General features: G+C 38.8%; 1 protein-coding gene across 1 annotated transcript in view; it reads left to right on the forward strand.

Annotated features, from left to right (window-relative positions):
• unc-45 (unc-45 myosin chaperone) overlaps positions 1-14,906 on the forward strand; it is a 284,174-nt gene that overhangs the window by 96,499 nt on the left and 172,769 nt on the right. Inside the window, exon 10 of the mRNA XM_090384191.1 lies at positions 12,062-12,154. Coding sequence (XP_090240317.1) covers positions 12,062-12,154 — 93 coding nt within the window. The remainder of the gene's footprint in view (positions 1-12,061; positions 12,155-14,906) is intronic.

Here is a 14,906-nt window from a genome sequence, read left to right on the forward strand (position 1 = left end):
TCGAATATGTGGGTTGCAGAGCTTGGAAACTATGCACCTTAGAGGAGACTTGATTGAGGTGTTTAAGGCTCCGAGAGGCATAAGTAAAATGAATGAGGATGAAATTTTCATGGTTATAAATGATTTTAGAACTAGGGACCATAATTTCAAGTTATGGTGGGGGGGGAGATGTTTAGACTGGATTGCATGAGGTTTTATTTTACCCACCGAGATATAAATTACAGTACTGGAACAGGCTACCTACATCAGTGGTAGAGGCTGACAGTTAGGGGAAATTCAAAGATTAGCAGAATATTTCCCTAATGCTAGGTTGTCCATTTCCTTTTCTCTTAGTAATTAATTATTTTTTAAAAATTTTCTTCTGATTATTATTATTTTTTTTTTCTTCACTGGTGCAGCTTATTAGCATTAGCAAGGGCACATGATGCAAGAAAACAAGCTTATATAGCATCAGCCAAAAAAACCCCACTTATTTTACCCATCCCCTTTCTCCAAATGTTTGTCAAGTTCTGCCTTGAATCTATTTAAGCTATCAACTTCTACAACAACAGATGAAAGTTTGTTCCAGCAATCAACCACCCGCTGGCTAAAGGCAAATTTCCGCACATCTATCCTACAACCGTCTTTCCTCAATTTGATATGCCCTCTCAGGTGATTATTCTGAGCAAGAGGAAGAATCCCATCAGCATTGAGCATGCTCAAACCATTCAAGGCTTTATACACCTCAATCAGATCACCTCACAGGTTCATAGTCTCCAGACACTGTAATTTGGAAAACTTAGCCTTTCTTCATAAGAGCAACCCTTTGTTCTATTCACTAATCCCACTTGCCCTTCTATTTACTTGTTCCAAAAGCTCTACATCCTTCTTAAAATGAGGCCTCCAGACCTGTATACAGTACTCAAGGTGTGGCCTGACCATTGCCTTATACAAGGGGATAATCACCTCCTTATTCCTGCTAGAAAAATTCCTGTATATCATTGACAAGACACCATGAGCTACTCTTGCAGACCGTCTGCACTGCTCAGAAAACTTCATATCTGCCTGCACAATTACCTCCAGGTCCTTTTCATTCTTTACCACTGTCAGTGTGGTACCACAGAGTTGATATGTTACTCTGGGATTACTGCTTCCCATATGTAGTACTTTACATTTGTCAATGTTAAACTTCATTTGCCACCTCTCAGCCCATCTGATCAACTTTTCTAGATCCTGTTGCAGCAGTGTACTGTCATTAGTGTCATTAACAATCCTGCCAACTTTTGTATTGTCTGCAAACTTGGACATTATGCCTGATATACTATCATCAGTATCATTTATAAATACAGAAAACAACAATGGACCCAACACTGTACCCTGAGGGACTCCACTAATAACATTAGTCCACGAAGAGCAGTGTCCATTGATTACCACTCTCTGTCTTCTCCCACTCAACCATCCCTTTATCCATAAGAGCAATTTACCTCTAATGCCACACTGCTCCAATTTGTAGTAGTAGTAGTAGTGACAAGTGATGCAAGAAAGCAAGTGTATGAGCTTATGCAGCATCAGCCAAAAAAAAAAAAAAAAAATCACACCATTCGCTCCAAATGCCTGTCCAGTTCCTCCTTAAATTTATTTAACCTATCAACTTCCATAACGACAGATGGAAGTTTGTTCCAGCAATTAACCACCCGCTGACTAAAGGCAAATTTCTGTATATCTATTCTACATCTGTCTTTTCTTAATTTGAATTTATGCCCCCCTTAGGTTTGTAATCTGAACAAGTGGAAGAATCCCATCAGAATTCAGCATGCTCAACCCATTCAAGGCCTTATACACCTCAATCAGATCACTGTGCAGGTGCCTAGTCTACAGCCACTGCAATTTGCTGAACTTAAGCCTCTCTTGGTAAGAGGATCCCTTTTTTCCCCTCGCCAATCTTGTTGCCCTTCTCTGTACATGCTCAAGCAAATCTACATCCTTCCTAAAATGAGGCCTCCAGACCTGTACGCAGTACTCAAGGCGTGGCCTGACCATTGCCTTATACAAAGGGACAATCACCTACTTTTCCCTGCTAGCAAAATTCCTATATATCATTGAGAAAACTCCATGACCTGCCCTGGCAGCCTACCTGCATTGCTCAGTAAACTTCATATCTGACTGCACAATTACTCCCAGGTCTTTTTCATTTTCTACCACCTTAAGTGTAGTACCACGCAGTTGGTACGTTTCTCTGGGGTTACTTCTACCCATATGCAGTATTTTGCATTTGTCAAGGTTAAACTTCAGTTGCCACTTCTTAGCCCATCTGCCCAAATTTTCTATATCCTGTTGCAGTAGCACACTGCCATTACTGTCTTTAACAACCCTGTCAACCTTTGTATCATCTGCAAACTTCGACACTAAGCCTGATATACCTTCATCAATATCATTGATAAGTATACAAAACAACAGTGGACCCAACACCGAACCCTGTGGGACTCCACTAATAACATTAGTCCACGAAGAGCAGCACCCATTGATTACCACCCTCTGTCTGCTCCTACTCAATTGTAGCAACTTACCCTTAATACCATTCTGCTCCAATTTGTACAATAGTCTTCCATGCACAACAGTGTCAAAAGCTTTCCTGAAATCCAAATATATGATATCAAAATTATTTTTTGCCTCCAGTTTGTAAACACATCATAATATCCTATCAAATTTGTCAGATAAGACTTTCCCTTAACAAACCCATGCTGTGTCTGAATTATTGCTGCAGTCTTGTCTAGATGATCCTGCAATGCATCTTTAGCCAGTGACTCCATTATTTTACCTGGAACAGAAGTTAAACTAACTGGTCTCTAATTACTCGTGTCATCCTTCTATCCCCCTTTGTGAATTGGGGATACATTTGCATGTCTCCAGTCTGTGGGGACCTCCTCTGAGTCCAAGGATGCTCTCATAATTATGGCTAAGGGTTTGCTTAGTTGCTTTTCCGCCTCCTTAATATAACTGGATAGATCCCATCCACCCCCAGATGCCTTTGTTATGTTTAACTTGAACAATTTCTCCTCCACTTTGCTCTCAGTTATTAAAAAATCATTAAGCACCCTGCTTCAATTTGATAACCTTCTGCCATTTTCAAACCTTAATAACTCCTCATGTGTGAATGTAGAAGCAAAATACTCATTCAGTTTGTTTGCTATCTGAGCAGGATCATCAACGGTCAAACCATCGATATAAAGTGGACCAATCAGATTCATCCCCTTCCTTTTAGAGTTTATATAAGTAAAGAAATCCTTGTTGTTTTTCATAGCATCCTTTGCCAAAGATTTCTCGTAATCTGCCTTCGCCTGCCTAACCTCCTTTGTGACCTGATTACAGACTAGCTTATATCTGCCATAGGCTTCTGAGTCGCTTGATAATTTATATGCATCCCATGCATTTTTCTTCTCTGTCACGAGTCTCGTTAGTTCATTTGATTACCATTTAGGCCTAAACCTTGTCATGAAACTCTTCTCATACTATCAAACTACCGCCACCAGGTTGTAGTGTTGATGAAAGGAATGATTGGTCCATTGATTCATGCTGTTGCCATACCCTGATCTTGCTGTGAGCATGGAACAATTAGGACAAGGTGATATTTTTCTACTGCTGCTAGTGTTACTGTTCCTGCTCACTGTACCTACACTGCTTGTTTTTAACTGACAGGAGTGGAACCTGGTAAGATCATCTGCTGTTGCATTCCCTATCTTTGGCAGAGTTCAGCACATTGCACATTCTGATGAACATCTTTACATGGGAAATATGCTTTGTGAAAAAGATAGTTGGAATAGGACCAGGATATATCTGCTTGGGGAAAAAGTTGATGTTGTTGAGTGGCTGTCATCATTTAAGGGCACAAAAGGTGGTATTGTTATACATGTTGGTACTAATAAAATTAAGAGTAGGAGACCTGAGAATTAACTCGACAAGTACAGGGTAATGTTGGGAAAAAGTTTTGAGTTGGATTGAAACTGTAAGTGTCTGCAATTCTCCCGGACACTGTTTGAGGGAGTAATGAGAGCCATGTGAATCAGTTTGGCCTTAGAGAGACTGTGCAAAACATCTAGGGTAAAATTTTTCTTGCTCGATCTGTGTTTGTTAACAGGAGAGACTGTTTTAACAGGGATTGGATACACTTAAATAGAAGGGGTGCAAGAATATTTGAAATAAAGCAGCTACTGGCAGAGGTGTAAGGGATTCTTGCACTGCTTCTATTGGAACATGCAGCAACTTGGAAAGCAGGATGTCAGATTTTGAGGGAACCTGTTGGGTGTCCTCATGGAACAAGCAAATACATGGGCTGTATTAGAGTTAGTAAGAATAAAAACATGCATATACACTAATGCCAAGAGCATAAGAAATAAATTTCATGAATTTGAAGTACTGAATTAAGTTGTCAAATGCAGACATTGTGGAGATATCAGACACATAGTATCACTGAGTCATAAGGGATGCAGAATTTGAACACTGAATAGTGTTCACAGAAAGGACAAGGGACAAGGTATTCTTGTATTGATTGCGGCCTCCAGGGTTACCCCTATATACTGCTGTAGCATCTATAGATTATTTATAGCCGGCAAGTGTGTGTGTGTAAGTATATGTGTGTGTTGTGATGGTTGTTGTTGTTTGCCGGCCCTGGAGTCATAGCAGCCGGGAGGCAGGGAGCAAGCTACCTGCGTCCCGACTCCTGTCCCTAGCCACGTAGAGGCACTCCAGGAATTATCTAAATTACACTAAGTGGGGTTCCAACAAGTGGAATCCCGGTTATATTAAATAAGGAATGGGGAGGAGAAAGTGGGAGAAAAGAAAGTAGAAGAAGAGAGCAAAACACTCTCTCAGGAAAAAGAAGAAATAGGAAAGAGTAAAACACTAGTTGGAAAATCTAACAAGCGAGAGAGCTTGAAGAGGTAAAATTTTGAAGCCTGAAGGCTTGTAATTTTGAAAGAAAGATTCCTCTAGCCGGGAAGGAAGCCCAACCTGCACCGACAAGGGGAGAAAGAAAAGTCTCAAGGAAAGAACATAGGTAATGTACAAGTGGCTATTAGATAGCCACTTAAAAGAATAAATTAAGATAAATAATAAATACTTATATATTTATTATTTATCTTAAATACATAAGTATTTATCCTAAAATTTACCGATATGAAACATAGCAGTAAACATATTAACAAATTACACTGCATAAGCAGAGAGTAAAATATACAATATTTACAAAATAAGTAATTAAAATCTTAGCTGAAAAACCAGTCAACCACAGAAAGAAAGTGGGCGCCTCCGTAGCCAGGTGGGAAGGAGTAGCAGTGAGTAGCACATGCTTCTTGATTAGACTGGGGTTCGAGCCCGTCACCACCAAATACAGAGGATGCGAAAAGGTCAGAGAATGACCACCGCATATCCCGGAGCAATATGGCCTTAGTTGCTAATGCTCCTAAAAACCAAATAACATAACATAACAGAAAGGACAGACAGGACAGGAGGGGAGGGAAGAAGTTATGCTATTAGTTAAGAAGCACATAGAATCTAAGGCAATGTAACTAGTTGATAGAATGGCCATTGCAACGTTGAATCAGTTTGGTGTGATAATATCAAAGGGAAAACAAAAATGAAAGTAGGCATGTGTTATAGATGTAATGCTTGTAATGAGTATAATGAACAGCTGTACAGACAAGCAGAGTAGACCAATAAATGAAATTGTCCTCTAGCAGGGGATTTTCACTTCTGGGTTTGTCACTCCCTCAGTAGCAAGACTTTTATGGATTTATTGGGTGACTGTTTTATACACCAGCCTGTTAGAGAGATAGTGAGAGAAGGGAATATTCTTGATCTGATTATCAGCAGTTAATCTCCATCCATTAAGAATCTACAGATAAAAGAACCACTAGGTGGCAGCAATCAGTTTATTGATGTGGGATTTACTTAAAGATGTAACTACTGTCAAGGGCAAAGGGAAGGGCCTTTGCCTTTGTAAAGGTGGCTACAGTGCTCTCAGACATTTTAAATTCTATTCAGTGGGAACAATTGATGATATTACCAACAGAAAATGGGATGCATTCAAGGAAGTAACTGTGAAAGCTACTAGGCTTTTTGTACAAACTAAGAAATACTGTTCATGGCATAGACCTAAATGGATGTTAGACGAACTTATGAGACTAGTGGTGTAAAAGAAAGATGCATGGGATGCTTATAAATTATCAGGAGATACAGAGACCTGCAGTTAGAATAAACTAGTCTGCAACCAAGTCACAAAGTTAGTTAGGCAAGCTAAGGCTGATTTGCAAAGAAAAGTGGCAAAGACTTCTTTACTTATGAAAGAAGTGGGATGAATGGTATAAGTATTGATGATCCTGGTTGATGATTAAAGGTTGCTGATATACTAAATAGATATTTTGCACCAACATTCACCCATGATGAATTTTTTAGGGATGCCAGAAGTATATCAAATTCAGACAGAGAGCTAAATGATTTTGAGATAACTGAGAGGAAAGTGGAAGCGAAATTGAAGCTAAATGTAAAAAGGTCATGTGGGATGGATGGGATCTATCCAAGTATATTAAAGGAGGCAGCAAAAGAGGTAAGCAAACCTTTATTCATAATTATGAAAGTAGCCGTGGATTCGGGATTTTCTTATGGACTGGAGATTTACAAAAGGGGAATTGAAGATTAACGAGTAGTTACAGACCTATAAGCTTGATTTCTGTTCTCAGGAAAATAATGAAGTCACTGGTTAAATTACTAGGTGGTAGATGACTCATCAACCGGTGCAATACCACCACTTTGCTTATTGAAGGCTTGAAGTGGTGGAACCCATGTTTAGTCTCCAGAGCTAAGTTCCGGTCAACCCTTCCCCATCTCTTCCATCATGCAGTTTGACTGATGACGAGATCCAATCTTCCTTACATTTCGAGGGTACTGCTCTAAAACGGTGTTTGCAGGCCAGCCAGTAGTTAGTACACCAGACCGAACCTATTGGTAACTCTTTAGGAGGCTTCCGGATCAACTAGTGTATAATCTTGCTACATCTCTACTCTGCCAGATAGTGACTGGAGAGAGTCTGAGTAGTGTGTATGGAGGGGGCATTGTCGAGGCCACATTATGTCAAAGATCTGGGTATATTCTTAACATGTGTATGCCATATCCTAAAATTTCATTACTTCATACAGCACTTTTTCTTACTATTGAATACACCATGAATTGTCAAACTAATAGAGTAAGCTTATCTGCAAAAATATCAAAACCTCCCAAACACTTCCTGGTTCATTTCACAAATATACATGGTCTCAATTCTAATCTCAACAATGTCCATTTAGGAGGGAGTATATGATGAGAGCCTTGTCGATCAATTCGGCCCTGGAAAGATTGTGCAAGGCTCAAGGGGTAGAATTTTTTTCAGCCTGGACTGTACTTGTTAACAGGAGAGATTGCTTCTACAGGGATGGGATACACTTAAATAGAAAGGGTGCAAGAATATTTGCTGATGCTATCGAGGCAGTGTTAAGTGGGTCGGAAAACTGCTAGCTTGGGGGGAGACAAAGACCAATAGATTGACAGTAGCCACTGGCAGAGGTGAAAGAGATTCTTGCACTGCTTCTATTAGAATGAGCAGAAGCCTGAAAAACAAGGTGGAGGATATTTCTGAGACTGCTGGGAGTCATTGCAGTACAAGTAAACACATGGGTAAACTGATGCTGCATAAGCTTGCTTTCTTGCATCAAATGCCTCTACTAATGCTAATGCTAATATCAAAACCTCCCAAACACTTCCTGGTTCATTTCACAAATATACATGGTCTCAATTCTAATCTCAACAATGTCCATTTCCACTTGCAGCCTGCCAAACCCCATGTACTTTTTCTGGCAGAATCTCAGTTATCAGTTAATTCAACTACTGCTCATCTCAGTTGCCCAAATTATTCGCTGTATGATTCCTTTCGCCTCAAAGGTGGTACTTGTGCATATGTCCGTTCCGATATTCCCTGTCAGAGAATTGGTAATTTGGAATCTCCTCTCTTCTTTCTTCTCTGGCTTAAAATCTCTCTCTACCTTACTGTGTCAAATTCATCTGTTGTCTCTACCTTTCTCCCAACTCCACTAATCACTTGGAACTCTTTGACTTTCTCCAGTCCAACTTTCCTAACAATGAGGCAATTTTCCTTGGTGATTTTAATGGTCACAACTTCAGCTGGCTTTCGTTTTCTAGTCACACAGACCTAGCTGGTCGAGATGCTGAGGCTTTTGCAATTTCTAATGAACAGATTGTTCATTTACCTACAAGAATACCGGACAATCCTAACCATACAGCCAACATGCTTGATCTTTATCTCACAAACAACATTTCTAAGTACACTGTCGAAGTGAGTGGTCCTTTAGATACCTCAGATCACAACTTGGTGATTGTCTCTTCTCCAATGGAGCCTTTATCTCATGGCTATTCTCAACCTCATATTGTTTGGCATTACAAGAATCCAAAATGGGATGACCTACGAGATTTCTTTTCCTTGGTCAGACTACTGTTTCAAAACTTCTGATGTCAACATTTACTGTGATTGTGTCAGTGAAATTATTCTTGTAGGAATGGAATCCTTTATTCCACACTCCACTCTAAAATCTCGTCCCTTATCTAAACCTTGGTTTTCCAATAAATGTGCTAAGGCTGTTCAAGACAAGAATGTTGCATATCATAATTGGCTTGTTTCCAATTCTTCAGTTTCATTTTCTGCCTACACCAAAGTTCACAACAATTGTAAAGCAGTCATTAATCAGTCCAAACTAGATTTTGAACAGGCTAAGAGTAGAAAACTTGCTTTTTGCCGTAATGGTAGCCGAGCATTCTGGTCACTTGCCAAAGCTATTGGCTAAAACTTTTGCCCATCTCTGCTCCCACCTCTGTCAAAACCAGATGATTCTATTGTGACTTCAGCCAAGGATAAAGCTGACCTGCTAGCATCCCATTTTTCTTCCAACTCATGTATTAATGATCTTGGTAAAACACCTCCCACCATTCCCAACATGCTCTATTCAATGCCTCCTGTAGTCTTCCGTTAAAAGGATGTCAGAAAGATTTTGACGAATCTCGATGGTAAGAAAGCTCCAGGTTCTGATGGTATTTCTCCACTTGTTCTCAAAACCTGCTTCTGTTCCTTGCTGCCTTTTTTCACTTTCTTATTCCAAAGGTATTTTTCCTTCTGCTTGGAAATTTTCTCATATCCAGCCAGTTCCTAAAAAGGGTTACCTATCCCTCCATACAATTATTGTCCCATTGCAATTACTTCTATTCTTTCTAAAGTAATGGAGAAATCAATTAACCACCAACTCTTAAACTACCTAGAAACCTTCCGTCTGATCAACGATCGCCAGTATGGATTCCATCAGTGTCGATCCACTGGTGATATTCTGGCTTATGTTACCCATTTATGGAACAAATTCAATGAGAAAGTTTGGTGAAACACAAGCAGTTGCTCTTGACATCTCAAATTCTTTCGATCGTGTTTGGCATAAAGGTCTTCTAAACAAGCTTCCATCTTATGGTTTGCCAACTGTTTTTTTTGTAATTGGTTATCCAGTTTTTCTCTCTGATCACTCACTGAGGGTGATGGTAGATGGCTCTCTGTCTTCTAATTTCTCCACCAATGCTGGTATCCCCCCAAGGTTCAGTTCTTTCCCCCACTCTTTTCCTCTTGTATATTAATGACCTTTTTCCATTGACTGGAAATCCTATCCATAGTTTTGCCGATGATAGCACATTGCATTCCACTTTCCATTTTGAAAAACCTTGCACTCTTCAATCAGCTTCAACGTCTCGAATATCTACTACCAATTTCTTAAATGCGGATCTCCAGGTAATTCTCCAGTGGTGCAAAGACAACTTAGTTGATTTCAATCCTTCTAAAACTCAGTCTTGTCTTATATCTCGCAAAAATGATTCTTCTGCTCCTATGCTTATCTTTGGTGATACTCCAATTCCTAGGCAAAATGATATATCTCTTTTGGGGATTACTCTGATTTCTAATCTCTCTTGGCACAATCACATTGCAAATATTGTGTAATGTGCTAATCATCTAAAAAACTTGGTTTTCTCTTTTGCTCTCGGCATTACTTTTCTTCCAAACAGCTGTTCACTCTGTACAAATCGCAAATCCACCCTACCATGGAATATTGTTCCCGCATCTGGGGCGGTGCCCCCAAAACCTCTCTTAGGCTTCTAGATTCCATTCAGAAGAGGGCAGTTAGGTTAATTAATGACTCCTCTCTAACAGTCTCTCTCCACTCTCTGTGCCATAGACGTACTATTTCTGCTGCTTGCCTTTTCTACAGATACTTCCATGGGCACTGTTCTTCTGAATTGGCTTCTATAATTCCTGCTCTCTCTTTCAAAACTGGCCAAACACGTGCCACCACCAGCTAACATTCATTTACTGTCCAACTTCAAACTCACAGAACCAACTTTTCCTCTTCCTCGTTTATTCATTCAACTGCCGTTTTCTGGAACAACCTTCCTTCATATGTATTTCCTGAAAATTACAGTCTACAGAAGCTCAAGTCAAATGTCAACAAATATCTTCTTTCATCTTCTCAACCTCCAACCCAAGCATGGTACTAAGTACTATAGATTCTATTACCTCCCGTGTTTGTGGTTTTCATAAAAAAAAAAAAAAAAAGTGATACAGGAATGGAGTTATATGATAATCACAGTGTGGATTTACTCAAGGGCAACCTTGACCAACAAAACATTGACTGTTATGATGTAGTAATAAAGGAACTCAATGCAATAAAAATAATCTTCACACATTATTTTATATGTTATATACTTCGATTTCAAAAGGTCTTTTGATACTGTTCCACATAAGAATGCTGTACAAATTGGAGCATTGTGGCATTAGGGGAAAGTTAGTGCTTTGAATAAATGAATGGTTGACTTTAAGAAGACAAAGATATATCAATGAGCACTGCTCTTCTTGGCCTACTGTTATTAGTGAACTCTCCCAGGTCCATTCAGTCCGGGTCAATTGTTTTCTGTATTTAATAATGATATTGATTAAGGCATCTTGTGGTTAATGTTAAAGTTTGTTGATGATATGAGTTTGGTAGGGTGGTTAATGATAGTAATCAGGGTATGCTGCTGCAAGAAGGTCTGGAAAAATTAGGCAGATAGGCTAAAAAGAGGCAATTTCAGTTTAAGATTAACAAATACAAGTTACTGCATATGGGTAGCAGTAATCCCAGAAAAACATACTGATAGATATTGTAATAGCCATTCATGTGAATTTCCTGTTGGTTGCAGATGTGCATGTGATTTTCTGATTTCCTGTTCTATTCACAAAGTTGGCTCAAATGATGAAATGAGTAATTTACTACAAACCTGTAAGTATGACTTCTGTGTCTTGTTGATTTTGGATTGCCTAGTTAAAGTTTTAATATGAGATCACATGGAAATGAATGGAGTTGTAAGAATTACAGCATAGCTTTATTGTGGAGATCATGTTTAACTAATCTCATTAGCTACTCAGAGGTTATGACTAAAGAATTGTATGCTGAGAACAGAGCAATATGGCCTTATTTGCTAATGCTCCTAAAAACCAAATAACAATAACAATAGTATGCTGAGAATAATTTTGATGTCATTTACTTATATTTTAATAAAGCTTCTGATACAATTTCTCAGTAATGATTATTGTATAAATTGGAGCAATATGACTAGGAGTTGAGTTGCTATTATGAATAAAGGGATGGTTAAGTGGTAGGTGACAGAGTAATTATAAATGGATGCTGCTCTTCATGGATTAGTATTATGAATGGTGTTCTGCTGGGTCACTCCCTTACTGTTTATGATATTATTAATGATATTAATCAATCAGCTTTACTGATTGTTGTATCTTAATCTGATACTTAACTATAGCAACTTTTTAAATAGTCCACAAAAAAGAAAGTGAACAGTTACTCATGTAGCAGTCTGTAATTAAAGGATTAGATCTTTAGTAAATGCTATAAATAAATCTAAATAATGAATATCGTTTCATTGAATTTTTCTAAAAACTGATAATTTTTGTATGTTTCAGGGACCACTTGAAGTAGGGAATTTCTGCCTTGGACAGCAAGGTGTCGTTGAAATGATGTTAGTAATGGCTGGATCAGAAGATTTATTGCAGCAGGTGAGCAGTATTTGAATTATGAAGCCTCTTCTAGATTTTTTTATAATGTATACTTTCTAAATTTAGTTTGATATATTTAAATGCAGAAAAAAAAATACCTCTGGTAATTTGTAAAAAAAAATATTTTTTTTTCCTTCAGCAACAACTCTATAAACAAGGGAGCAGGGGTAAAGTTTTATTTTATGGCTTGAGAAAGGAATTCTTTCCTTTCAGAAGGCATAATTCTTTTATGCACCAATAAAACCAAATCAAAGTGGCACTAGATAAAACTTTTTTTCTTTTTTTTTATAATAAAGTAATAGTAATAATATTCCATTACTATTCATAGCTGTCATGAATGCTGTGCAGTGTTGAGTGGCAAAACAATTTGTATGAGACCAGATGAAAGCCATGCTCTTTGCAGGTGACCTCTGTATATGGGGAGAGAGCAGGGAACAAGTGCAACAGCAAGTTAATAACCTAATAACCAAGGATGAAGAGATAAGAGAAATATGGAAGAAGTATTTTGAAAATCTGTTGAACGTGCAGGACAGTCAGCACAAGGAACAAAGGCAGGTTGATCATAAAAGAGGGGATGAAACAGAACATACTGAGAGGGAGACCAGACAGACTTGATGTTTAATGATGTCATGCAGGCATGGAAATACATCAAGACAGATAAGTCTGCTGGTATGGATGAGATAAATGGAGAGATGCTGAAGGTTACAGATGAGGCAGGGATAGCGTGGACATACAGACTGTTTCACAAGATCTGGGATGAGAGACAGGTGCCAAAGGACTGGAAAGAAGGTTTGGTTATCCCATTGTTCAAGAAGGGGAACAGGAAGAAGTGCAAATTATAGAGGCATCACACTGACATCACATGTAAGTAAGCTGTATGAGAGAGTGTTGGAGCAGAAGATAAGAGAAACGATTGAAAACCAGATGGCCGAGGAACAGTATGACTTTAAGCCTGGCAGATTGACAGTGGATCTAATTTTCTGCATCAGGCAGCTGATAGAAAAATGTTATGAACACAATAAAAAATTATGGATGGATTTTTGGACATAAAGAAAGCATTTTATGCCATGAATAGAGAGAAAGTGTGGGAGGTTTTGAGGAATTTGGGGATAGGGGAGCATCTTGTGGAGAGAATTGAGAATATCTACACAAACACAGTGAGCAAAGTAAGAACAGTGGTGGGGTTAACAGAGAGCTTCGAAATAACATCAGGTTTGAGGCAAGGAGGCATTCTGTCACCACTACTATTCATAACTGTCAGAATGCTGTACAATATAGAGTGGTGAAACAATTTGGACAAAACCAGATGAAAGTCATGCTCTTTGCAGATGACCTCTATATATGGGGAGAGAGCAGGGGAAAAGTGCAACAGCAAGTTGATATGTGGTCTAGTATGGCCAATGAATTTGGACTGGTTTTCAGTCAGGAGAAGAGTGAAGTAATGGTTCTAAAGAGAAGTGACGAGCCTGATGGATACATTACAATGGAAGGGAAAGAGCTTAAAATCTTCAAGTATCTAGGAATCACAAAGACTGGAGTGATAGATGAAGAAATAAGTAGAAGGATACAAGCAGGTGGGAATTTCTACAGGCAGACAAGAGATCTGATCTGGAACAGGAACATACCACTGAATTGTAAGGCCATATACTAGACCTATTACATACTAATTGTGACATATACAGACTATGAGGAAAAAGGATGAAAGCAGGATACAGGGGGCAGAAATGAGATTTGTGAGGAGCATAGTTGGAAAGACAAGGTACGACAAAATCAGGAACGATGTGATTAGGGAGAGAATTCAGGTTGAAAAACTGCAGGACAGGATTGAAAGGTCCCATTTGAAATGGTTCAGACATGTCAAGAGGATGAATGAGGGGTGTTTGCCAAGAAGAATGTTTGATTTACAATTAAAAGACAAAAGACCAAGGGAGAGACCAAGAATGAGGTGGCAGGTCATGATAAAGACCGATGTAATTAAGAGAGGAAGAAGCTGGAATGAAATCAATGATGGAGAGAAGTACACAAACAGGGCATGGTGGCGAGGCTTCTTACATCGACCCTTGGAACATCAGAATGACAGATGATGATAACAAGCAATAATATTAAAAAAAAAAAAAAAACCCAACAACCAACCAAGTAGATAAGAAAACACAAAATTATATGCTTCACTCCTCACACAGGTAAGTATTCAGTTGACCTTTGAATGTATTCAAAATGTCAGCCTCAGCTACCTGTGAGATCAACTTGTTCCAGCAATCAAAGACTCACTGGATAATAGAAAACTTCCTACAATCTAATCTAAGCCTCATGCACTGTAATTTTAATTTATGACCCCTAATTCTGGAATTCTTTATATCCCTCTCAGAGTCTTGTAAACCTTAATCAAGTCACCTCTGCTGTGCCTGGTTTCCAAGCTCTGTAGCCCACATAATCAGAGTCTTTCCTTATACGTTCATCCTTCTACTGATCTCATCATTTGAATTGCCCATATTTGGACCCTTTCAAGAAGCTCAACGTCTCTTTTCAAATGAAGTCTCCATACTTGAACACAGTATTCCAAATGTGGTCCTACAATTCTACAGTGGGATTAGACCTCCGTATCTCTACAGGATAATGTTCGATAAATCATCGATAGGACACCATGGGCTTTCCTGGCTGCCTGTTTACACCGTTCAGAAAACTTCATATCGCATTTTAGCAGCATTTAGCAGCAATTAAACATAGCTGCCACTTCTCTGAACTGATCATCTTT

This window comes from Mastigoproctus giganteus, chromosome 11 (assembly GCF_048544385.1).
Source record: "Mastigoproctus giganteus isolate SK-2022 chromosome 11, ASM4854438v1, whole genome shotgun sequence".
Taxonomy (NCBI): domain Eukaryota; kingdom Metazoa; phylum Arthropoda; class Arachnida; order Uropygi; family Thelyphonidae; genus Mastigoproctus; species Mastigoproctus giganteus.